The sequence below is a fragment of the Epinephelus moara genome, chromosome 3, assembly GCF_006386435.1.
Source record: "Epinephelus moara isolate mb chromosome 3, YSFRI_EMoa_1.0, whole genome shotgun sequence".
NCBI lineage: Eukaryota > Metazoa > Chordata > Actinopteri > Perciformes > Serranidae > Epinephelus > Epinephelus moara.
Window position 1 is genome coordinate 14470485 of NC_065508.1, and position 26460 is coordinate 14496944.

The 26460-nt window shown below is 42.3% G+C and overlaps 1 protein-coding gene across 1 annotated transcript in view; it reads right to left on the reverse strand.

Moving 5' to 3' along the window:
- Positions 1-17880: 17880 nt before the first annotated feature.
- Positions 17881-26460, reverse strand: part of LOC126387371 (protocadherin-16-like) — a 95708-nt gene continuing 87128 nt past the window's right edge. The window contains exons 20-29 of the mRNA XM_050039902.1: positions 26028-26424; positions 25786-25899; positions 25437-25648; positions 25147-25298; positions 24696-24826; positions 24195-24481; positions 23459-23600; positions 23140-23311; positions 22644-23053; positions 17881-22526 (exon numbers count right to left, since the gene is read on the reverse strand). Coding sequence (XP_049895859.1) covers positions 20479-22526; positions 22644-23053; positions 23140-23311; positions 23459-23600; positions 24195-24481; positions 24696-24826; positions 25147-25298; positions 25437-25648; positions 25786-25899; positions 26028-26424 — 4065 coding nt within the window. The 3' untranslated portion in view covers positions 17881-20478. The remainder of the gene's footprint in view (positions 22527-22643; positions 23054-23139; positions 23312-23458; positions 23601-24194; positions 24482-24695; positions 24827-25146; positions 25299-25436; positions 25649-25785; positions 25900-26027; positions 26425-26460) is intronic.

Consider the following 26460-nt stretch of genomic DNA (forward strand, 5'->3'; position numbering starts at 1 on the left):
TCGTCACATATTGATGTTCCTAGTCATGGACTTCCACGTCCACACACGATGTGCAAGGTACCCTGGGTGCACTGGTTGTTGACGTGTCAAGTTCTGCCTGTTACATGCATTGTCTTTTTTCAAAATACACATCCGTTTTCACAGTAAGTTTACAGTTTACATACAGTCTCGTTCAACAACGTTTTTCCTTCAACAACAAACACACATGGTTGGGTTTAGGCAACAAACACACATGGTTGGGTTTAGGCAACAAATGCACGTGGTTAGGTTTAGGAAAAAAGAACAGGGTTTGGCTTTAGAATCCTACGTGAACGTCAGTGTTTGATGGACCCATCTACCACCTGTCCCAGTCGAATTTTTGCCACCTTGACATTTGTCCTTGTCCCGCCGTGTTACCCCCTGACGCCGCTGGTTTCTGATGCCACAAGTCACTGCCCCAGTGCTGTATTTCAGCGACTTCGGAGTGAAACTGGGCTCCAATGATACACCCAAACGGCAGAGCCAGACACCACAGGATACCCTCAGCATTTCTTTGTCAGGTCAGTGGTCCCACTGTGGATCGGATTTGACTCTGACCTGCTGAGGCATGGACAATGGACCTCTTGGGTACTGGTACATCCCACGGATAGTTTATAGGGGATTTTGAGGCCAGGTTGATGTTTTGGCTTAAAATACCCAGTTTGGTTGCTATAAACACAACTGAACAAGTCTTACTTGTTAAAACATATCCACTTTTCTGCTACAAACATAGCTGGACAGGTCCCAAACTTGCCTTAAAAAATACCCGCTATTGTTGTTACAAACATGACTTGAAATGGACCGAACTCTCCCTAACCCCTAAACGAGATATAAAATGCCAGTTAGTTCTGTGAAGAGCCAGACATGCTATTTTCTCTGTCTCCAGTGTTTATGCTAAGTTAAGCCAATATTTTATTGAACAGATATGCAAGTGGTTAGCATTGTCGCCTCGCAGCAAGAGGGTTCCTGATTCAACCCAGGGTGGGGGGTTTGCATGTTCTCCCCGTGTCAGCGTGGGTTTTCTCCAGGTACTATGGCTGCCTTCCACAATCCAAAGGTAATTGGTGACTCTAAATTGCCCGTAGGTGTGAATGTGCACATGAATGGTTGTCTGTCTCTATGTGTCAGCCCTGCGATAGTCTGGTGACCTGTCCAGAGTGTACCCTGCCTCTCGCCCAATCTCCACTGGGATAGGCTCCAGCCTCCTGCGACCCCAAACAGGATATGCGGTTACAGAAAATGAATGAATGATTGAAGATATGAGAGTGGTATCGATCCTCTCATCTTACTCCAGGCTAGAAAGCAAGTATTATTCAAGGTGTCAAACTATTGCTTTAAATTATACTCATCACTTTCAGGAATAAACAGTCGGCCTGAATCTCAGTGGCAGTGTATTAAAATGCTGGAATTGCCTGATGTTGAAAACACAGCTGCTCATCTGGACGTTCACTACCTGCAGATGTGGAAAGAATTCATAGTAAGCAGAAAATTCTTTATGTCAAAACAGTAGAAAAAATGAACCATTTTCGCTCTGACCGGCTTCTATAATGAAATGGAATTCTCACCTCATCCATCTTATTCCAAGACACAATCTCTTGGGCAAGTTTTTCTCCCTCTCTCTCTCTCTCCCTCATTCATGGCTCGCTGGCCTTGACATCTTACTGTTCCTCCGAGTGACATGCCACGCTGCCAGGAATTCAGTTCATCTGAGCTATGTACAACCACAACCCGTATCCTTTACAACCTGGAAGACTCACACAGTAGGGGCCAAGAGAAGCGAGAGAAAGAGGCGGACTGAGGTTCAGCACTGAGGGAGGGGTGAGACAGCCAAAGCAAAACTTGCCTCCTGTCAAAAATACCCCCTGTAGTTCCTCTGAAATGTGAGGGGAGACAGTGTTTTGTATTTACTGGTACGTCTACAAATAGCAACCGCAGTGCTGCTGAGTGCTGGTGTTCTGACTGCCGCTAAACAGAGAGGGCTGGAAAGAATGTCACAAGGCTGGATGTTCCTCCAAAGCTGGGAACACTGCACTATACAAAAGACAAATGGTGCCCTGACGCAGCCATGATAATTGATTTTCAAGATTGTGATCTGTCTTCATTCTTCTGGTGTGGGGAACATATAAGGCCAGTAAATGGTATCCTGTTATTTGAAAGAGTCTGAGATTCAAAACCAAACTCATCAGAAAAATGTACACTTGAACATACATTAGCATGATAAGAACTGACAGAAACCATCTTTGGGAAAAATTTATTCGACGTGTACTTTGAGATTTCAGTTTGGCCCATACGCTAACAGAGGAGGCAGGGTTTATGACCAGTCACTGGGGAGCGAGAGACGTTTTGGCTTCACTTTTGGGGAGCTGTCATGTCATCCATCTTTATCATGCCGTGTATGATCAAAACTTACAACACTGTATGAACAAATGTGAACATGAAGTTTTACCAAGTGCAATTAACAACCAGATTATGCCAATTTTCACAAAAGTTATTGGTGCATTTACAAAATCTTTCAACGTCTGTTTTAAGACTAGGACTGTAACCATGAATCAATATCCTATATAAAACTTCAAATAAATATGACTAGGTGGTGTCTTGTACAGGAAAAAAGAGGGGTTCCTAAGAGCTATGTTTTCCATGTAAGAAAGTTTGTCAACTGAGTAAATTACTTACAACCACAGACTGTATAAAAATAATAGATGTAGCCACCATGATGTCACCCATTGGTTTGTAGACTCTGTTTTGAAGCCTTAAGTTTGCCATTTTGGCTGTCACCACCTTGGTTTTTATGGAGCCAAAAGGGATCATATTTGACAGCCTTGTCTCCTAGAAATGACATTTTTATACAAGTAATTTTGAGCAGCAAATCCGTTTTGAGAAAAACATAATGCCTAGGAAAGGAAGTTTCCACTTAACGTAATGAGGAAATGTTGCTAATTAAGCAAGTTGACACTGAACCTCCCCATCTATCTATCTATCTATCTATCTATCTATCTATCTATCTATCTATCTATCTATCTATGATGTTCACTGAAAACATATTTCAGTTGTTTGCTGCCAAAATAGACAATCTTGCCATCTTACAGTTGGGCACTTGAACAAGGGTGTCTGTGAGGATTGACTCAATATTGAAGCCAGCCGAAAGTGGCCATTAGAGGAACTGCAGTTTTTTGGAACTTGTTCATTGGCTCCATTTTTCAGCCCTGGAGGTTACTGCTTGATTACGATTTTCTCCATGTCAGCATAACCTACAAAATGGTTTAATCAAGCATAAAACAGATACATGGGCTGGTGTGTATCCACTCCCCTGGCACTAAGTCATGTTTATGCTTTACTATTAACGATTTGGCCAACGAAGCCCACGTCCAAATCTTCCCTGTCTTTCCAGGGGAAAGAGTTGCAGCACAGTCATCTTTCACACTGACACTGCTGGAATACAAACCTTGAAGCGCTGACCATGTTTCATCATGTAAAGACTTAAAAATAAAATATGGGTGAGAAGAAAGCATCTAGTGAAAAGCGACCTCAGTGAATCAGAGGGAGATAATAACAGATCAAACTATAGCTAGCAGCACAGTTAAACTGACAGTGACTTGCAAAAATATCTCAATTTTTCTTGCCATATTTTTTCCTCCCTGCAGCCATGCTTGTTTCTCCTCAATCAGCAAGTGTTAAAGCTTGTGTTTTTCCACATAGGATGTAATTCAAAGTGACAGTGCACAGATAGAAAAGGGCTTTGGAAAGGTGCAATACCCTGATGCATATCTAAATCTCTATAAGAGTTTGGGGAGAGGGGACGTGAAGGGAGTTAGCAGCAGACGACACAGTAGGGGAGGTGGCAGTGATGAGCGTGAACTCTCATGCTGAGGTTATGGAAGGAGTCTACTCTGTGGACATGACAGGAAATGTGGGAGCCATGGGGGACAACTCGAAGATATCCACAGCGCCCCCATAAATCTTCATCATTCACAGCTCACTGTGCCTGATATCTCTATTATGTGGTCTGTGGCTGTCATCAGTTAAGAAGCCAAACCAATTCTTTCAGAGTTCAACCTATCATTAAAAAAGTAAACCCAAAAAACAACCTTGTTTAAATGTGACTCATTTTATTTGCAGCTCCACCACCCACTTTGACTGGGACAATCCATACGGATCTATTGACCTCTCAGGCACATTAAATGGCTGTGGAAAAATATCACGCAAAGCTTAACGCTGTTATAAATCAGTGAAAAGTAATCCAGGTTTCTATCAGCCAGAAAACAGCATTTTTTGGAAGTAGCAAACCAAAAACCTTGTCAATTTTTATGATTTCAAGTCCCTGCAGCGCCGCAATCCTTCATTCTCTCTCGCTCCTTTCCGTGCAAGAGAGAAGAAATGCGGTTTCGTTACTCATGCCGGCCAAAACACATTGTCCTTTTTTCCTTATTTTCTTCACAGAAACAGCCTGCTAAGAGACACCCTGGGAGACATGTGGAGCCCTTAGACTCCGGGTTATAATCAAACACAGGAGCCACAGTATCCTGACTCAGCTACTACTACTACTGGCAGCTGCAGTGACTCAGACCTTTAAGAGGAATACTTTGCTGCCATTTACTGTAATGATTTAATCTATAATGAGCACCTCGGACCACTCAGCTGTCCTGCTGATTTTCTTAAAAGCGGTGCCACGTTCCAATGTATCATCAGTCTTACCTGCATCAATACAAAAACAACATAGAGAAATGTTTAAAGGGCTGTGTGCTTGATGGTACCCACCCGATCGAGCCTGGGTTTAGTGTCTATGAATCATGACCACACCTCCATAAATGGATGAAAACCAGCCGTTCAATTTTTAACAATTCCACTGATGTGGCCAACCCAGGATATGATGACATGGCCACAAAATGGCAGCAATGGTGAAATGTTGTGAATTTCAGTGACAGGGGCTAACTATATACAGCTAACTTTACCCAGCAGTTATTAACAAGTCAAGACATTTTGGTGCCATTTGGTCTAACTCGTTAAAAGCATTACACAGACAGAAAAATTGGGTCATTTGTCCCGGTATGATGTCTACTTGAAAAGTTATGCCAGTTTTTAATTATTGCTGGAAATCCAAGATGACCAAAAATATGGCTGCATAATGGAGCCTTGGAACAATATTTTGAGTTGGGAACATCAAAATGTATTTACTATACTAGACTTGTTAGAAAAATGTATCAAGAAAGTGCATGGGGACCCTATCTTTCTAATCAACTATAAGGATGTCAACACACTTCACACTTTAAGTGTTTCTTGGGTGAAGCAACGACTGTGCTAAATGCTAACCCCTTTAACTAACCCGGTGTCACTTTGAAGTCGACGAAATCTGGCGCTTGGGCATTGACTTGCGGTGTCAGGCACTGATGAAAAAGCTGTCCTTTAACGTCGGCATGATATGTGGCCGGTAGCCGTTATAGTTTAACGCCACTGAGTGGTGTCAGGGGAAACCGAGGGGACAAGAACGGAAGTTAAGGCTCCAAAAGTCTGAGTAGGGTGGGTGTGAGGGGTGGTAGATGAGTCCAACAAACACCAACTAAAGGCCCATTTATGCTCAACATTAAATACGGATCTGGATATGGACGGAGCTTTCTGTCCATGCTCCGCGTTCATTTCGTCCATATTTCTCCACGTTTCCATAAAGCTTACGGATACGGGCCAAACGGAGCAGTACCACCGGAAACCATGGGGGCAGTGTTGCTGTCACTACCTGATACGTAGCTCTAGTGAGACACGAAGAAGAAATAACAATGGTGGAACTTTTTCGCCTGAAACGCTGAAAATAAAATGAAAGAGGGAGACAGGTTTTTCCTATTTCATCTTATTTTGTTATATTTCTCTCTCTCCCCTCTCTGGGAGCGTCCAACCTCCCGCTGCCCGCTCCTGTCTCAAACACGGAGGCCCTGCACATACTCCCGAGGCTCGGGTCTCCCAGGGCCGACCCTCGCGCCCTCCGACTGGGATCCCTCTGTTTTTGTCTTTTATGCAAGAGGTACATTATCAATATCTCCTCCACAGTCGCCATGTTTGTTTTTGAGTTTGTTGTTGTCATAAACTTTTGACTCTGGGCTGCCCCCTGGTGGATATATTGGTTAACATCCATCCAACGTAAAGGGCGCATGGAAGTATGTGGGCAGTGACGGTAACATCGTTTGAAACGGACGTATACATTTTCGTACATAAAGGGAGCATAAATGGGCCTTTACACCCGGGAGAGCGGTGTTCGTGTCCTGTAAGGTTAAAAAGCCAAACCCTGTTTTTCCTAAACCTAACTGCATGTTTTTGTTGCCTAAGCCCAACCACATGCATTAGCTGTTGAAGGAAATAAAATTTGCTAAAATGTGCAAAAATTTGATTTGCAGTGTTGTACTGACGAAATGCATTTATTTTGAAAGAGACTGTATTTAAACAGAAAATTTCTTGTGAAAACGGAAACATTATTTTGAAAGTCCATGACCAAAAGTTGATATGTGACGAGGTCGGAGTGAGAATGTGTTGCTTTATTGTCATCGTAATCAATGTAGTTTGGAAGGTTGCGATATTTTCTATATAAACCACATTAATAATGATATAATATTTTTGAACCACTGATAGATTTGAATTTTGTGCAGTAAATCAAAATTCAAACACTAATACTAAAATTATTCATAGATTGTAGTGTCAGCCGTGCCACTCTGTCAGATCAGTCTCTGTCTCCTAGCTGTCGACTCAGTCAGTCTGCAAAGGAGCGTGATGCTGCTGTTGTACGTGTGTCTGTCAAAAAGAAACCCTCGGAGTCAATTTATTTAAGTTCAAATAATATGGATATAAGCCATGGTACTTAGCAATACTTTTTCCCTCCAACTTAATCTAAACAAAGTGTTGAGCAAATTTCTCTGTGCCTAGAGTACTTAAGCGGTCCAATGCTTTAAGCTGAAACGACAAGCAGTTGGCTTGTCTCAATGATAAGCCTGATCCACGTCGCTTCTTGGCCAAAAAGCCCCATACAACTGATCTCCCTCTTACTGTAAATACTCCCTAATTCCCTGTTTTACTTCTCAACTCTGGGCATACTCATCTGAAGCTAAGACTTGTCCGTCTGAAGACAGAGAGATGGAGCAGTTCTTCTACAATCAGCGACAGGAGATTTTTTTGTTTTTGGCCTGGAAGACAAGCAGAGTGAGGGAGAGAAAGTTTGGAAACACATTCTGATCTGTAAAGTGTGTCAAAACAACAATTACTCATTCTGTTACATGAGAAAAGTGCTGAATTTACAGCAACCGTCTCGTTCCTACTTTCACTGTGTGAACATTACGCTACTTCCTGCTCTGGCAAAGAACGCTGCCACCAAATGTAAATTGCTGCAGCAGAATAGTTGCATATGAATGTAATTCTTATGAGACATTGCTTGGAGAAAGACTGGAGACAGGAGGGAGATATCATGAATAAAGTGCAAAGAAATGAACCAAGGGAGTAAAACATCTGCTCCAGCAGAGACTTGACCGAATCAGCTGTAATTTTAAAGAAAATCTGAATGCAAATCATCAGAAAGAATAAGTTGCTTTTAAAGGCTTCATGTGGTTTGATGTGAGGCAGCATCTCTGTGGCTTTGAAGGATTGTAGAATCAAAGTTAATAAAAATAGTGGTCTGCTATCAAAGAATATTTATTACACTTGGAAGTTACGATGATTACAGGGTGAACTACTGGCTATGTCTCTGCTAATCTAACTCTCGACTGCTTCTGTATCTGAGTACATGCAGTAGAAGCCAAACCATAAAACTACTGCACTTCTCACAGTCTCGTGGAGAGACTCCTGCATCAGGCTGACGGGCACAAGCCAGCTAAATTTACATGTTCAGAAAGACAGAAGCTGTTTACAAATGCCAGCGAATAAATAATTAGAGAATCACAATAGAACTGAGTGAACACAAGTTACCACAAAACAACACTGTAAACTGGTTCACTACTGGAAACTAATTATGCAAAGCTTGAGTTTCTCTGAATAAATCTTGTCAGATAACAGTCATGGGAGCTTAGAATAAAATGGGAAATTAATTAAAAGGAACTTGCAGAGAACACTGTGACTTTGGAAAGCAGCTACTTTCTGCTATTGTTTTCGCTGCGTATGGCCAAGTGAACGCTCCAAGTTCAGACGTCTCCACTGATTTGCTCTGCTCTTATTGAATCCATCAGGAACATGCGTGAGATTTTGTTGCTTAGGAGTGAGTAGCAGACGAATAATCTGAATGGAATGCCAGTTGTAACCCCACAAGTAAAGCTTGCCATTATTGTTTTTATTTGAAAAACCTGCAGAGGATAATGCCTGACGTTTCCTTGACAGTGAGGGGTCATTGACCTACACCTCCTTACAGAGCTTTGGGATATGCTCCACACACAGTGGAAAAACATCAGGTGTACACGTGATATGCAGAGCCATGGGGAAATAAATGGGCAACTGTGGTGTTTTAAAATGCTGAAAATGCTCGCTGCAGCATTATAGATTTTTTTTCCATCTCAGAAAAAGCTTGACTCACAGTCTATCAATCTATCAATCATAAATCAGCGTAATAGCTTGTAATGTGAAACATGTTTCGCCTCCACCACAATCTATTTTTTCCCTTTTAAAGACTTGCCCTTTTTAGTTTGCAGAACTGAAAAGAAGTGGGTTTGTTGTCCCGTTGCTTTTCCTCACAGCCTATGGTGTTGGTTTAACCTTTCCTGATTGAGGGCCAAGAGTGTTTTCTTAAGTTCAGTATCTCTGTCAGACCTTTGGCTCACATCTTGGACACAAATAGAGAGGGCAAAGAAGAACCAAGGCCAGGAGCGAACAAGAGAGGGGGATGGTGTTGAAACAGTGGGATGTATGGAGGAGAAGTAGATAGAGAAATGGTGAGGTTTCGTAACTGACGCAGAAGGATACATCAAAAGAAGAAAAAGAGGCAAGTCAGGACGCCGAACCTTGTTGTGAACTCAGGCTAAGCTGCTGCTGACATTCTGACAATCCTCGCTGACTAACAGGCTGACAGGCAGTCGGATCACGACCAGCTCTCCTGCCGTAGTTGCCTACTGTAAAAAACACAGAGCAAGAGAACTAGAAGAGAGTGAACAGAGAGAGTGGTATGAAGTCCATTACGACTTCTGCAGAGCAGGAAGATTGAATAATCCTGGCACATGCTCACTCACCTTCCCTCCCTTTCCTCTGCACTTTCCAACTGGGTGCCATCCACACGACCTTTGAACTCCATCTTAGTTACCGTGGCCAATATTTCATGCAAGTAAAGAATTACTAACTAGAAAGGCACCCCACCCTATAATGTGTTGGCTGGCAACACCAAAACCTGTGCAGGGCTGAATGGCCCATTCAGGCCCGGAGCATGAGATCATGAATAAATGGGTTATTGCTCTTCATTCTTCACAATCAGTAAAAGCAGTGGTTGACTACAACACAGGATTGTTGTGTGTGTTAGCATTGTGAGCTGCTACCTGCCAGCTCAGTCACCTCCATGTTGAGAGCTGTGTGCAGGCAGTCAAAACGTTGAAGAAGAGTACACTTGCAAGATAAATGTGACACTTTCTGATGTCACAATGGAGGGACAACGACGGGGGTTGATTTTAGCCTGGTCATCGTGGACTATATTGCTGTCATTGTTCATTTTAGTCACACCATACAGTTTGAAAACGAGGCATAGCTCCAGCCACAAAACAATGTTTTGATGCATTGGATGTGCTGAATGTGCATATTAAGGCAGTACAGGAGGAGGTGCACATTAATAATCCTCCAGGATTGTAACATGCTCAAGTTTAACCCAAACAATGTGTAATGTGGCTGCAGATGGTTCAGATCGAGGTCAGAACACGTTCTCACCACAAACGAACCGCACCAGAGTTCGTTTGTAACCAGACCGAGACCACCTCTTCAAGAAGGTCTTGGTCTGGTTGTTTTAGTGCGCACCCGAGTGTGATTGCTGTGTTCACACCTGCCCAAATGAACCACACTTAGGGGCCAAACGAACTTGAGTTTGATTGAACCGAACCAAACAGGGTAGATGTGAAAGCATCCTAATATTCCAACAGATCTTTGGAGGTGAAGGTAAATTTACCGTAGGCTACTTGCCACTTTGAGCTCCAAATGCTAATATGTTGTTCACTTAGTAATATGTGAAAGTATCAATGTATTCCTGAATGTCTATCAACAACATTAAGATACTTGTTTCCATCCTTGTTACGTTTTTTAAATATATTTTTGATGTACACTACTGCTGAATAACAATGCAAAAGTTACAGAGTCTCAACATTTGCACATTTGTTAAGAGTTCATGAAACAAATACGTAGATCATATTTTATGTCTTGCCTGAGGTACTTCTACCTCTAAAAGCCAACAGATTGATTGACGGACCATAAACTGAAAAGTTTGGGCTCTCACCAAAGTATTTGACACCTGCACATTCTCACACACAAACACTCAGGAGCTGTGGGGAAATGAGCATTTTTTTTTTTAGTTGTATTTTTTCATACACTCATACTTTGCTTTGCTGACTGATTGCTCTGTGCTGCAATCCAGAGAACAATTTATTTTTTTTACATTTAAAAGCGTGATTAATGGTGCTATTTTTAAACAATGTACAAACATCGAGCATAAAGCGGTCTGTCAAAATGGCAATTAAAAAGGCTAAAACTGCGCCGAATTCTCAGTGGAATTACTCTCTTCAGTTCTTGTAATTTCTCACTAATTAACAATGTAGCAGAGTTCAAACACTGGTCTGTTATTTTGGCTCGATAACGTGGAATCTGATTGCATCTCTAAATCCCAGCGAGCACTGTGGTAAACTAGAGGCTGTTTTTCCTTTTCCCATCACTACCTTTCTCCCCTCCATCTCACTGTGCTCCCTCCTGCAGTGTGAAGTGTGAGTGACACTAGTGAGGGAGTCCCGTAAAGCAAGGTCAGCACAAATGAGAACCAGGCTCACACTGACTCAGCTGGCTTCTTTCTCCTGTCACTTTTTCTAAGCTTGACGCCACAGAAAAAAGACGTGAAAGCTCACTAAAAATAGCAATTCAGAGGCCATGAGCCAAAGAGCCTCTGCGACTGTTTTTCCTCCATTAATCCTGTTGGTCACGCAAGTGGAGGAGTGCAAAAGGGATGCAGAGATTGGCTTAAGTTTTTGTAAATTTACAGTTTACCTTTGTACTGTGGATTGGGAGATTTCTGCAACTCTTAGGTCAACAAAATCCTTTGAAAACCAATTGGATCAAGTGATCAGTTGTAAGTCAAGGCTGTTTCTCACAATTACCACATATCAATGTCCAAACAGGCCGCAGACAAAAAGGCATAGAACTTGTACACAACCATCACACCTTCTCAACACACACACATGTGAACTGGACACATATCTCCCTAACAACATAGGAAAACAGTGAGAAGCTTTTCCTTTGCCAGCAGAGATAACAACAGACAAACAGCATGAAACTGGATCTTGGCACCAGAGGTACCGCTGAGAGCCTTTGAATGTCAGTGTGTAGGGATGTATGTGTTCATGGTAATTTCCTGAGGTGGGGGATACCAGAAAGGGGGAACAGATTCCCTGGGCCCCAGCTGACCTTGGAGCAGACGTTGCCTTAGCCAACTTCCACAGGTCCTGTTTGTAGTTCTGGGAATCCGTTCAAAGGGATTTTTGGGTGAAGAGGACACAGTGAATGGATTACTGAACTGAGATACTCTTATCTGACCTTACATGGAAATTTAACATTGTTGACTCAAATAAAATGAAATGCAAAATGATGGACAAATTTTGAAATCGTCCTTGTGGGAAAGACATTTAAAGTTATACTCTGGCGATTTAATATTGTGTTCCAATAAAAGTTGATGGACTCACAAGAAAGAAACGGTCCAATCTATTTGTCAAAGTTGGAGATATCCAGACGTTTAGTCCCATTATGGGTCGAACAGCAATAACGCTGACCCCTCTGATAACACAATTAGACCCTCCCTGCCTCTTAAGTATCCACTTCTTTCAATTCCTACACCTCCAGTTTTTAATGAGGGTTTTCTGCTTAAAATTTGAGGTCTCACGCCCAAACTGAGATAGCACTGATGACATCATCCAAGTTATTTTTTTAAACTTTGGGAATCTCGCAGGGGTCATACACACTACTGAGTCAAATAATGAGTTGCCATGATAAATTCACACAAGTTGAATCAGCCTGTGATTTAAATTTTTTACTTTGATTTTCGGTGTGATTTTGAATCCAGCCCTCAGTAGGTTGATGATTTTGGTTTCCATTGACCGTTGTTATGTCATTTTGTTCTCATACATACAATGAAGATTCTCAACTTGAGTAATTTGTTCATGAAGATCTAATATGAGATTGAAGTGTTCCCTTAATTTTTTTGAGCAGTGAATTTGGTCACTATATATGCACTTGTGAGCAATGTTGGGAAGGTTACTTTTGAAATGTAAGAGGTTACAGAGTTAACCTGTTGAAAATGCAGGCCTAATGAATAATGTAACTTTTTGCATTTGATTACTTTTTGATGACTTCTCTAAGAAATGTTTTTAACTGGGCATTAAAGCTGAAAAATGTCTGAAAATACTATGTCCAAAGAAAGTATTTCTGCACGGTAAAAGAATGCAAAGCAAAATAATTAATATCATATCCTATTTGCTCATATCATATCGTATCATGTCATGATGCTCTGTCTCTGATGCGTTGTCTGTCGGAGCTAGAATAAATGAATGATCTGTATTTGATATGTCATTCAAAGCCAAATTTTTTATGCAAATAATATTGATACTGGTTTAAATAAACAATTCCATAATGTTTCCCATCTTTGCTGAGCAACAGCTGTGTGTGAAAGGAATTGAAGGCCTGTCCCATATAGATGCCTGTCCCAAATATAAGCCTATTAAGTTCAGTGATTTAAGCAAATAATATCTTGGGCTACTAATTGAAGTTTTACAGTATATAATACTGACTAACCATCCATCTTGGATGGCTGATCAATTTATCTTCAAGGTTCTGTAACATTCAGAACATTAATATAGCAGCAAACCACTATTTGCTCTGTAAAGATATAGTGGAGTAATAGCATCCTGAGCAGTGAATAAAGCCACACACCCTCTGTGTGTGTTGTAATCTGAGCCTTGTTGTTTGTTGTAGCAGTAGACAGTCCAGCCATGCATGCATTTTAGTGCACGTGTGTGTATCCCACTGTCTAGCTAATCGCTGCCACTCTGCACTGCGCTTATAAGGTGGTTACCACTCAGACATTGACAGCTGAAAGTGTAACACCCACCCTTTGTTCCCCCCTACGGTAACACTGTTAGCTGTCAGCACTGTAGTCGTTTTAAGCACTGTTCATGCTGTCGTCACCATTAACTGCTAGTGACCGGCTCAGCCACCTCCATGTTTTGTCTAGGCAATCCCAGCTCAGACTTTCTGTATTCAGCCCCTTTAAGTTCTAGTACCTCAAAACCAGACTTTAGTTCTAAAACCAGCTGCCAGAGATTACTTTATTCATCAGTATTTCATTAAAATGAATTAAATGTTAGTGTTAAGAAGGGAATCCTCCGAGCAAAATTCGTAATATCTTTCAGATGCTTTCAGTCTTTTTCATAATAACATCAAACACGCACAATATTGCTGCACTTTCACAACAGATACCGCATTTGGCACTTACTTTAACAGCGGCTTTTCATTAATATGTCTTAATGAAAACTTTCTCAGACAGATAGCAGTTCAAAAAACCCCCACAGGACCTCAAGCTCAGTTAAGTTACAATTAAGAGTTTTACTTTCAGAGCTGTTCCTCTCTCTGTTCTGTTTTTGTCCCCCTCTCCTCCCCTCCATGCACTGACCTACATTCATGAATACTGTATCAACTGCTGTGGTACATCAATATTTGTCTCTAATACACCCTGCACGATACTTCATACTTAACAGCCGCATGCATATTTTGTGTTTTACTGGATGTATATTAATGGGCATGTACTGATTCATCGTTTAATGAAGTTGAACTGATCGAAGTCAGAATAAAAGAGCACCTGGATGCTAACTACAGCCCGGGCCAAGTCTAATATGATGTTTACAGGCTTGATTCCCAGAGAGTGCAGCTGCAGATTATCCAGACCCACTGGAAAGAAAACACGGTCTTTAACTGAGTGTGCGTTCTTGGAATGTTTTTCCAGGAGGGACATTTGTGGAGAATAAGTTTATCAAAGTACATAATTGTGTTTCTCCAAAGCTTACACTTCTGCTCCAAATGCTTGTAATGACTTTTCTGGCAACTTTTCTACAATTAAACACATTCCAGAAGCAGTCAGTGAACGTGATGCTTTCTTACCAACTGGGGGTTACACTGAAATGCTGTATTTGTGCTCTATGGTAAAAGAGCAAACAGTGATAAATTAAATCAAATTATCTTCTCGGAAATTAAAGGGAATCAGTTGTGCTCATTTTCGGGTTCATATTTGTATTTTAGGTTTCTGCTAGAACATGCTTACATGTTATAATGTTTAAAAAAAAACACTGTTTTCTTGTAATGTCTGTGCAGGAGCATCCATTTTCACCCTCTGTCTGACACACTCCGTTTTAGTGCCTGGCTCTTTAAGCCAAAAAGCCCAGTTTGCTCTGATTGGTCAGCGTTTCTGTATCTTAGTGTCTCTGCACCTGGAAATGACTGTAACATAGTGACCCTTTTTTCCATGAAAAAACATCAGTGAAAGCTTCTAAACCAAAAATCTTCCCAACCGGACATGTTTCAGCAGGAATATGATCTAAAATCGGGGAGAAATTAAAAATATCAGTAACCAAGATGACATGTTTCCCTGATGTTAGCATGTAGCTACATGTAGCAACATAGGCTATATAATCTAAACACATGCATTAGCGTGCATAAGCTGATGACCATATAAAAAACTGTGCATTCCAATACTCATACTACCACACTTATATGCCAGAAAAAGATTTAGTATGTCCTAATACATAGTATGTGGAATGCAGTATGCCAAAATACCAGGATGTTTTACTGCGTCCAATTTTGCAGTATGCAAGCCATTACGCTTTACTGGCTATTCTGACCCACAACGGATGATACACGTCAACTGAGCCACAAACAGATGACGGCTTGACAGCTGATTGACAATTGTCAGAAGTTGCAACGACGGATGAACAGTCAGATAGTAATAACAGGAATATTGATTGTTTAACTGACTAAAATAATAATTACAAACAACAGGACCTCACTATAAAAACAATGTAGATACGATTACGCTGTTGCAAATATAATGTTAGAATCTACAATCTGTACAGATATAACTTTAAAGTTAAACTATACATTGCAAAGTTAACATACATGGCAAACTTGGTAAGTGGCGTTTGTTTTATCTCCAAGGTAACGCACATAAAAGCAAGAGGGTCAAAGTTCAGGACGTCATGTTATGAGAAAGTAGTATGTCCCGATGTGTGCATACTGCATGCAACAATATGTACTTTTTAAGGGCAGCTGCAGTACCCACTAAAAGTAAAAAGAAAAAGTATGCGATCCGAAACGCACCCTAAATGTGTCACGAGCTAAAAAGTCTGCTTGTCTTTTTGGGATTAATAAATATAATATAAGTAGAAAATAATGTTGGAAACAGAATATTCAGATGACTCTGAAACCTGAGGCTTTTGCTCACAGGGATTGCTTTTATGTAGTCTATGTTTACTTCATTACTTGGAACTTAAGCCTTGTTTAATATGCACATCTGACATTATATGACAGACCGTAATGAAAAAACATTTTAGGTCCTCCTTAAATCAGGTGAATTTGTCTTAATTTACTTTACTCCGAGGCCTTAGCTGACTCAGAAGTTGAGCATATTAAAGCCCCTCCAAACTTGTTTTTAAATGCGAAGTATTCATCTTTAACATTTCTTATGCCCAGCTTGTTGGAGAGCATAACAAAGAAGGGAGGTCGACACAGGAACAGCTTTTAAATAAATAATTTGTTGCAATACTCAAAGGAAAACTAATGGTTAAGTCAGCAATCAGTAGTGTGGTGAGGGTGTTGGGTGCTATGAGTATGTGGGTGCTAACACAAGCTATGCGTAAAAGGAAACTAAGGCTGACTTCAACATAATCAACCCAAACCAAGCAAACCAAGGAGGGTGTGAGGGGGAGAGAGAGCCATCTTGGATTCACCCAGCTTTTAAAAGCCCCAAGCAGGTGAAGCCAATCCCTAAACGAGGTGGGAGGGGCAGGCAATCAAGGAGACTCTGGAAGAGGAACGCAGAGGCAGGAACACAAGAAAACACACTGACCAAGCCCTGTGGCCATCACACATTACATATAGTATTATGATTATTATTTCAACACCTGATGAGTAGGCATACAGTCAGGCAGTAATATAAGGCACTGTATTGTGTTTCTGGTTGATCACCACTGTCTTACAGATTAATATACAATACTTCATAATAACACACTCACATACACACACACAGATACACACAAATATTTTAGTGTACCAACTATTTTATATTCGGCTTACAACTTCTCCAGGGGATAGACTCCTGCTCCAGACAGATTTCCCCCAGATTTTACTAAATAACCTGCCAAGTATGTGCCTGTAGGAGCTGGATCTGGGCCAATATCAGCTGGGGAGATTGTTGTGGGCCATGTGTGTGTCACTGTGTAGTAGCCTCTAACCGTGTGCATGTGTGTGCTTGTGATTATTTGGAGTTGTGTGGGGTTAGTGAGGGAGTAGGCTGCAAAAGCAGTCTTGGGACAGCAGGCTGTAAACACAGCTGTGTGTTGAGGTGAGCGCGTAAGTGAGGGTAGAGAGCTTTTGTTTTTAGTTTCCCAGGCAAGACTGCAGTTCAGTTAATATGTTCTTCATCCTGTGAGTTGGATAACTGATCCTCAGCTGACTGCACATGCCAGATTATTCACTATATAAATTACACAATCAACATTCAAATAAAGTTTTTGTTTCAGATGTGCAATTCGTCATCACCTCTCATTTCACATGACGTCTTGTGACTGTCTCACTGGTACCGCAGGAGCTTCTGTCTCTGGCTGTTTCTCTTGCACCTTGTCAAAACCCATGTCTAGCTCCTTCTGTACATAATAACACAGAAACACTGCACGGCTGTGTGTGATGACCAAATGAGGCAGAAATCCCCAGCAGCTATGCAAACATGTCTGTGCTCCATATGAAATAAACATTTTACAATTATTCAGCTACATCAACATCATATGCCTTTATATGAGCTGGAAGAACTGAATCCACTGTTGGCTGGAACTTGGCTGGTTCTCAGGTTTCTCTGATACATCTTACATGTATCTTGTTATAGAAAAATACATTTTCCTACAGCTTTACTCAAGACTCTCGTTAGTAAGGAAAGAGGAATATATAGGACAGTACTGGCGGTGTGCATCATTTGGATAGGAAATCCAAATGCAGTGTAAGAATTTATGAAATATAAAAGTAAAATATAAAATATTTTGCATGTTGGTTTACTGGTATGTCTGTGATACCAAGCTATACATATTTAGTCAAGTCAGGGGTTCAATGTACAGATTACCTGAGTCTATAAGTGCGTCATTCTGTAATGTGCACCCTAAGTCATTCATAGATTTTTGTCATTCTTGTATTACACTGTCATATTTATATACTCTATTCCCATAGCCTATTTGCAAATATGTCATTTTTTTGGGTCTTCTTTTTCTCTTTTTGATTTTATGTTGTATTTTTATCAGTCGTGGTTTCAAATATCTAATAAGCTACAAGTCTTACATGTAGATATGGGTCAGTAGGGGCTTGCTACACCTACTGGTCAGTTTACAATGCTGTTATCAGCTAATTCAATGGCGGCTACCAGTTTGTTAGGTCTCACTTCCACTTTGCTTTGGTTTAGGTGTCAAAACAACGTGGTTAGGTTTTGGAAAAGATCATGGTTGGACATAAATATTGAATTCACATGGGACCTGAGTTTCATTTGGCCTGATAATGGCGTTCTCAACCTAATAGTAGGTGTGGCAGGCCCCTACTAACTGACATCTATGACACTTATTAATGCAGATAATGGCCATTTAATGGCCTGATAACAGCCAAATTGGCTATCATGATGCTTATATACTGTATTAGCCTAAACAGCATATAGGGCTACTGTTCAGTTTTACCTTCGGGTTAATATTTGCTTCTCTTGAAGGCCAGATGGTGACCATACTGAATGTAGGTCTCTGTCTCCTGGCTCACTGCTCTCATATGGTCTGCTGTGATTCCACCCAAAGCCAAGTCTTCCCCTCCCTTTAGTAATATCCCTCTCTAAAGACTAATGTTAACTCCAGCTCTTCAAAGCTACAACTCACAGCTAAGATAACTGGAACACTGTTAAAGTTTAATTACTTCTCAGTTCTTCCCTCAAAGCCTTGGTTTGCAATCTGAAAAAGATGAAGTCTGACACCAGTTTGTCAAAAGAGATCAGTAGGAATTTATTTGCTTCAAATACATGTACAGCTCTTTTTTTTTTATCTGCCATTGATCCAATGATCACCCTCTGGCAGTCATCTCAAACTGAGCTCCAAATGGAGGTCCTCCAATGCAGAAATGTTTCTGAGACAGCATGATTATGAGTCGAGAACATGTTGTGCTGGAGTTAGGCTCGTGGCATGTGTAGCTTTTAGCTGAAGCGGTGCCAGCTTTGCATGAGGCGATTTGTAGGGTTATGTTGAACAAAGGACAGAGGTAGAAGCCATCTCTTGAGAACAAATGGACATCCAATTGCTGCAATTACCCCAAAAGATTAAAAGCAGGCTTGAAGGATAAATACATGAAAGAATGACAAAGACACTGTTAAAGCATTTTGCCTCTTGCTATGCTAGCAGATCACTAAATTGGATCTGAACAATGGGAGAAAAGAAAGAAGGTGCAGATGATGAGTTAAACACATGGAAATAGAAAACACCTCATCATGCTGGTGACAACCTAGATGAGTGAATCATAGCAATAAAATGCACAGAACAGAGACTTAACACGGAAAATAAATACTGCACCGATTGCTAAATCCTTGTACATTCATCAGCGCTCATGCATTCAGGCGTTTGCTTCCCACTAGTCTGGCTCAAGTGCTACATTTCCAAGTTATGCCACTTTCCTATGAGAATCCCAGCCTGTACATTGCATGTTATTTCTGTTGTGCTGAGATGAACAACTTCACAGTAAAAATGCATTTGAGTTAATGACTGATGTGACTGACTTTAGGAAGCACTTTCTTTCAAAGACACAGAGGTGATCAGCAAATCGAGTTGTCCCTGAATAACAGAGGGAGTGCTAAACTGCTGGAGGAGCAGACATTTAGAATGATCACAGGTTTTCATCCAGTTGCTGTTTTAGATTTTGGATGATCTACAATTTGACAAAAAAAATCTTAAGGTAACAACACAGCATAGTGTGAGCTGTGCTTGGTTTCCTACTGTCGAAATGTGGCAGCAAGTCCTCTTTTCATATAAATAATGCTAAAAACACAAACGTCTCCTTCTCGCTCACATCAGAACTGTCACAAGAGTCTCTAAAAACCTAGGAGACACATACAGTACATAGCTTGCATACATACAAATATACATATATGCAAATACACAAAAACAATAACCCCTCCATGTGGAATAATGGCATTTCTGGATCTGAAATCATAATTTCATATAAAAATATATAAAAATAAAAGTAAAAATTAAAAAAAGTGTCATCTCAACTAATGAGAAAAAAAACAATAATCTCCATTGCTGTTCCACCGTGTGATGCATTGCCAGTTCAATGAATCAGTCTTTGTCAACACACATTGTTTGTCTGTCCATGGGATTCACACACATGTCCAGAGGCCATTTTAAAAGCAGCCACTTGATGCGTTTAATACTGGAGTGTAAAGATGTCCACAGACACAAAGAGAGGAACAAGGTCCTTAGCTCTCTGGCCAGCCAGCGAGGTAACATGAAAACTACACATCTATATCTATCTACACACTAAGGGATCTCCGACTGCAGGGCATGGTAAGTGCACATTCCCATGTAGAGGCCAGTTTACCTCTTAACCCCGATCAGTTCATGGAGACCTGCGTCACTATTGACATGAAAAGGTGGGCTGGTCGTGTCAACCCAGGCACGTGTTCCACTTTGTGTATTCCTGTAACACTGTTGATCAATAGAAATACTTCAAAGAATGCAAATATTTTACCAGGAGTAGGTTATGGGTGTGTCTTTAATGTCAAAAAATCATACAGTCAGACACTTGATACAAACGTCACAAGTCGGACATTTGTGACACCTTCATTCTCACGATGAAAACAATGGTGTCGAGAATGACAGTGCGATTGACACCTCCACTTCTTTTGTTCCACGAAAAGAACAGCCAAAAGGATGCTCCATCATGCTTTGTTCAGGTTGTCTGTCTTACAGTTCTTCCTTAGATAGTTTTCTAATTTTTCCTTCATATTCTCATCTCGTGATCAGGACTCTGGTCCAGTGAGGGTTCCCTGGTGCTGATCATGGATGCTGAGGGCCCTTGGTTGACTCCAAAGGGAGAAACAGCTGGAGATCGAGCTGCCAGAGGGGACAGCGAAGGGGAGAAGCTTGGGGACATCGCTGCAGATGAAATGGATCCCTCGTGACTGATCGGGGACCTGCGAAGTGAGGCCAAGTGGGGGAATGTCCGTCCAATCACAGGGACCTTGGGGGGAACTGACATGGCCCCTGGATGGGCTACTGATGTGATGAGTGGTGGAGGGTCAATTCTAGGCTTTGGATCCATTTTGTGCTTGGGCTGGAAGGGTTGGCGAGGGTTCTGGCTCTGCTGGGCAGTTTCATCTTTCAGCCTAGCGATCTCTGTGAAGACATTAGCCAGAGGCTGGAACTGAGGGCACCAGTTGAGCAGGTAATCCCAGTTATAGCTTCCACGGAGCTCTTCATCACTGGCAACGATTGCTGTGAGGGAACCATCCACTGAAGGTTTACCGTCCTCAGGGAAGGCGTAATCCTTGGGGAGGGATATGTTGAGGCCACGGCCTACTCCTAGGTACCCACCTCCCTCGTCCCTATAGACTGGGAGCTGGCCAGAGAGCAAGGTCCCACTGAGACTGCCTCCCAGTTTCTTTCCTTTGAACCAGCTGCTGCCCTCTAAAGCTGCAGGCTCACAGGAAATATCAGAGAGCTGGTCAGCGTCCTGCTGAATCCCAGAGTCTGGTCCTCTGGCAGAGATGTGCTCCTGCATAGACGAGGTAATTGATGCGACGCGGGGGTACTCATTTATCATTCTGATCTCATCATCCTCCGCTGCCTCAGCTGACCCTCTTCCACTGGAGTGAGAAGGATCCAGAGAACCCCCTCTAGTGTAGGGGCCACCACCGGCCCCACCCTGATCTCCAGCATAGCCTGGCAGGGCCTGGTGGTAAATCCTCTCCCCTCCTGGTCCTGTGTTGCAATCATCTAATTTCTGTAGAGCAGTTCCTGATGCAACAGTTCTATTTCCTGCATCCTGGGCTTTCTTCCTCCTGCGTGACTTGACGAGGAACACCACCACAGCCATGACCACAAGCAATATGATAAAACCAAGAGACACAGCAATGATGCTAATCAGGAGGATGTTGACATCAGCAGCCAGGCCAAAGTTGGTGTTTGTGACATCAATGGAAACCTGGGCTGTCGAAGTGCGAGATGCCTCTAGAGGACTGTGAGCTTTCACATCCAGGGTCATCAGTCTGGCTTCCCGTTTGGACCGGCCAGAGCCACTGCTACTACTGCTGCCTGAACTGTCCACTTTAAGGAAAATGACTCCAGTGGTTTTGTTTACATCAAAGTACTGGGAGCTGGTGGGAAGAGAATAGAGAACAATACCATCCACCCCTCCATCCTCATCATTTGCCTGGACCTGGCCAATGCTTTGGCCTTTCTTGGCTCCCTCTGGGACTTCAAAAGAGAAATCAGAGGATGTGAAGAGTGGGTCGTACTCATCCTCACCTGTGACAAACACCTGCACAGTTACGGTGGCTGAGTGGTTGCCTGAATCTATTGCCACTGCTACGAAGTTAAAGGAGTTGACCTTCTCAAAGTCAAAGGGAACTTTGCTTTTAATTTCTCCAGAGCTCTGGTCCACGGTGAAGCTGTCTTTTCCGGCCACAGACCGCTCCACAATGTAGTACTTCAGTTGGCCAAAAACCCCCGTGTCATGGTCTATAGCATGTAGAACAGTCACAGCTGAGTTTGCTGGTTGGTTTTCTCTGATACTGGCTGTCAGGACTTCCACAGGGAAGAACGGATGATTGTCATTTACATCTTTGACTTCAACAATGACTGGAGCAAGCGCGAAGTGGCCCTGTCCATCTGTGGCCTGGATGATGACAATATGTGTGGACTGGTGCTCACGGTCAAGTGCTCGCTGAAGCCGCAAGGCTCCAGTCCACTGGTCCATGGTAAACAAGTTCACCTCATCACCAGAGCTGATAGTGTACTGGACCTCAGCATTGGGAGTTGAGTCTGGGTCTGGAAAAAAGACAACAGAGTACAATGAATAAACTGGGGGACAAAGTAAAAGAGAAACTGTGAAAAATGGTGAGAAGAGTAGAGAAAACTGGACAAAAACAAAAGACTTTTGCTCACCTGTAGCAGTCAGTCGGATGATCTCAGTCCCGGCGGCAGCTCCCTCGCTCAGTGACACAGTATATTCTGCTCTGCTGAACACGGGAGGGTTATCATTCACATCACCAATGGTTATCACCGCAGCAACATTAGAGCTCCTCTGGGGCACACCACGGTCTGACACCACCACAGTGAGGTTGTAAAGTGGCTTGGTTTCAAAGTCGAGCCCCTCGGCCAACAGCAGAGTCCCAACTGTCTGAAAGCCCCGCCCCTCCAGGAACCGCACGCTGCTTTCAATCTGGAATGCATTTCCTTCATTCCCGTTGGCAATAGCGAAGTCAAAGCCGCAGTTTTCTCTAGAGAGGTCACTGTCAAAAGCCTCAAAAGTCAGAACTGTTGACCCCGGGATGGTGTCCTCAGAAACTGTAGCCCTGCAGACAGAAGAACATTACGTATGTAAGGACAGCTGTTGAGGTTACACCATAACACATTCAGAATCTAATGAATGTAGACTGACCTGTACTCTGACTGATGAAACACAGGAGCGTTGTCATTGACATCAGAGATTTGGACCTGGACAGTGGTGAGTGAGGAGAGTGAAGGCGAACCTCCATCACGAGCTTCAATAACAATACTGACTGATGGACGTTCAGGGTCAAACTCCGCCCTGTGATTGATGAACAGGGTTCCTGAATACAGAGGACATAAGAGAGAGTCAACCATTGTGCTGGGAAAGTTACTTTTAAAATGTAATGCATGACATATTACTTGCTCTTGAAACTAGAAACTTATTTATGGAGTGAAACTATATCAGGGATGGAGCCAAGGTTGTGTACCATTGTTGGGGTCAATGTAGAAACCCTCCTGGGTTGATGACGTCACTCTGTAGGTGATCTTTCCGTTCTCTCCCGAGTCCCTGTCAGTTGCTGTTACTGTGACTACTACACTTCCTGGCGGTGTGTGCTCAGGCAGAGTTACCTGCAGCGCAAAGATATTAATAACAACATATGAGCATCAGGGTAAAAGAAACAAATAATCCAACAATGAATCGCTTAAATACTGTAATAAAATTCCCAAAGGTCAACAGGCACTAAACTCACAGAGGGGAAAACTGCATTTTATATCATAGTTCCTGTTTTCCTGAAGTTTGTGCTAACGTTGAGGTCATTTCCTGAGACAAAGACGTAAAAACAGGCTGATCTCTGCAACCTTTTCCCAGGGTAATAATAGGCAGTTAACTTTTATCACCCGACTTTGTGCACCTGGGGATTGTATATATGTGTTTTTTAAAAAATATGCGTGCCTGTCTACAAGTGCAGTTTTCTCTTTCACGATCTAGTGGTCTGCTGGAGAGTTTCTGAAGTAAGTTTAATTTCCTGTCAAACTTTATACGATAAGGTGTGAGGAAATCAGAAATGTAAACAGAGTTATTCTGTGATTTCCTTAGGTAGGAAATAGCATGCAATGGGTACATCAGCTTCCTTACAACGCACATTTAATTACCATGAATGTAGTCAATGTACTGGCGCCAAAAATAAAATGAACATCTGCTTGATTTATGAGCCATCCTACCTGATAGAGATCATGGGTGAACGCAGGTGCATTGTCATTAATATCCTCCACCAGTATTGTAATGTTAGCCTCAGTTTGGTGCTGGCTGTCTGTGGCTCTGACAGTCAGGGTGTACCATGTCTTCTCCTCAAAGTCCAGAGGGGCGGTGAGTGACACACCTCCACTGTAGCGGTGGATCCCAAACTTGCCTGAGGCTGTTGGGTCCAGCTGCAAGGAGTAGGAGAGGGCAGGACTGGAGTCGACGTCGTTACCTGTCACAAGAGTGATCTCGGTGCCAATCAACATATCTGGTAGAGAGAAAGAAAAATGATTAGCTTTATGTAGCTTTTGCTTTTTCTTGTTTTTAAATTGCTGCACAACCAAGATGCTCAACTACACATCCTTAGACCTGTGCGGGGTTTGACTAATGACAGTACATATTTTTTTAAATGTAATGCATTTGCTGTAAACTGTCCAAAAAGAAAACCAAAAGGAAAAAGTCCTGCAAATTAGAGCACTTACTCTCTGGGATACGGACTTCCTTGGGTAAGGGAATAGTGGGACTGTTGTCATTTTGGTCAACGATTATCACAGTTAATGTTGCCGAACCAGCCAGTCGTGGACTTCCTCTATCAGTTGCTGTTACCACTAGCCTGTGGGTGGGCAAAAAAAAAGAGATTGTCCAAAAGTCATCCTGTGTCTTATTACATGTGCAGTTCTAAAACCTTAATTATAATGGTGGAGATAATAGACTAAAGGTAAAGGTAGTTATAAAAGTTTAAGAAATTAAAATGTTACAGTAAAATGTTACAGCATGACTCATGATGTGCTATATCCAATTATTTCCTTCTATATATTTTAACCTGTGTGAATATAAAATGGACTTGTCGAAGCTTAAACTATATCCATCCTCAAAATGTGCACATAAAATGGTTCTTTGATGACGTTTATTCAACCACAGGTGTGCTCTTACTTGGTCTGTGTAAAGATCTCACGGTCCATGATGGCCGCAGTAGTGATGCTTCCTGTCATCGGGTCGATCTTGAACAGGCCGCTCATGCCTGACGACTGGATGGAGTAAGTCACTTGACCGTTTTGGCCCTGATCCACATCCTCAGCCATCACCTGGGAGAAGGTGGAGGAGAGGAAAGAAAAAGGGATGATGGTGAGAATTGATTTTGCTCCTAGGGAAAACTCCAGTAAACCAAACCAGTAGACTGACTATGTATTATTTATTGTGCAGTTTCTATATCTGGAAAGTACCTGTATGATTGGCATCTCATATCCCTGTGCTTCTCTCATGTAAGCCACATAATTCTGCAGCTGAAAGCGAGGGAGGTTGTCATTGACATCCTGCAGGATCAGGTTGATAGCCATGAAAGATGTGGAGGACACCGTTTCAGCCTTCACAACTAGACGGAGTCTGGGGGTGTCTTCAAAGTCCAGTCCATTAGAGCTCTGCACCATGATTTCACCTGAAGATTTAAGTGAAAAATCAGGTCATCAAAAGGCAGATTAAACTGATGGGTTTAGATTTTTTTTCGATACACATCTCATTAACATCTATAGGACATAATACAAAAAACAATAATTGAGTTTTATTGTGTTTCACCTGTTGAGGAGCTGATGCTGAATGCCTGCTTTCTGTTCCCACTGAAGAGGCTGTAGCTGATACCCCTACGTGTGCCATCTGGGTGTTGAGCCTGAGCCTGAGCCACAGCTGTGCCTACATTTTTCAAGTAAAGCAGAGAAAATATTCCATAACTGTGACAGCAGAGAGATCTTCAAAGTGTGAAGCAGGACAAATTAACCGAGATGGTTCTAATCCCTAATAATGCTATATTAATGTCAGACCTTTTACAGCGTTCTCCTGTAGGCTCACGTCTCTGGCATTCCTGGAGAAGCGAATGCCGCTGTACTCCACCTCCTTCACGTAAATCACCACCACTCCCTGTGCAGACTGAGCTGGGCTGCCCTGGTCCATGGCCTCCACTATCAGGGTCCTCTGAGCCTGGGTCAGACTCCCCAGAGGCTCAGTGGCCTGGATCTCCCCAGTCAGGGAGTTGATGCTGAAGCCCTTGACTGGCATGGCGAAACGGTAAAAGACAGAACCATTGGCTCCAAAGTCTTTATCCTCGGCCTTCATGGTGGCTAGAACCCGCTGGGAACGCCTGCTGGACACTTCGATGACCAGCGGATCCTGGATGAAGAAGGGAGTGTTGTCGTTGACATCTAGGACGGTGACTGTCACCTAGAAGGAAAAGGTAAAATCTGGGTTGAGTGCAAA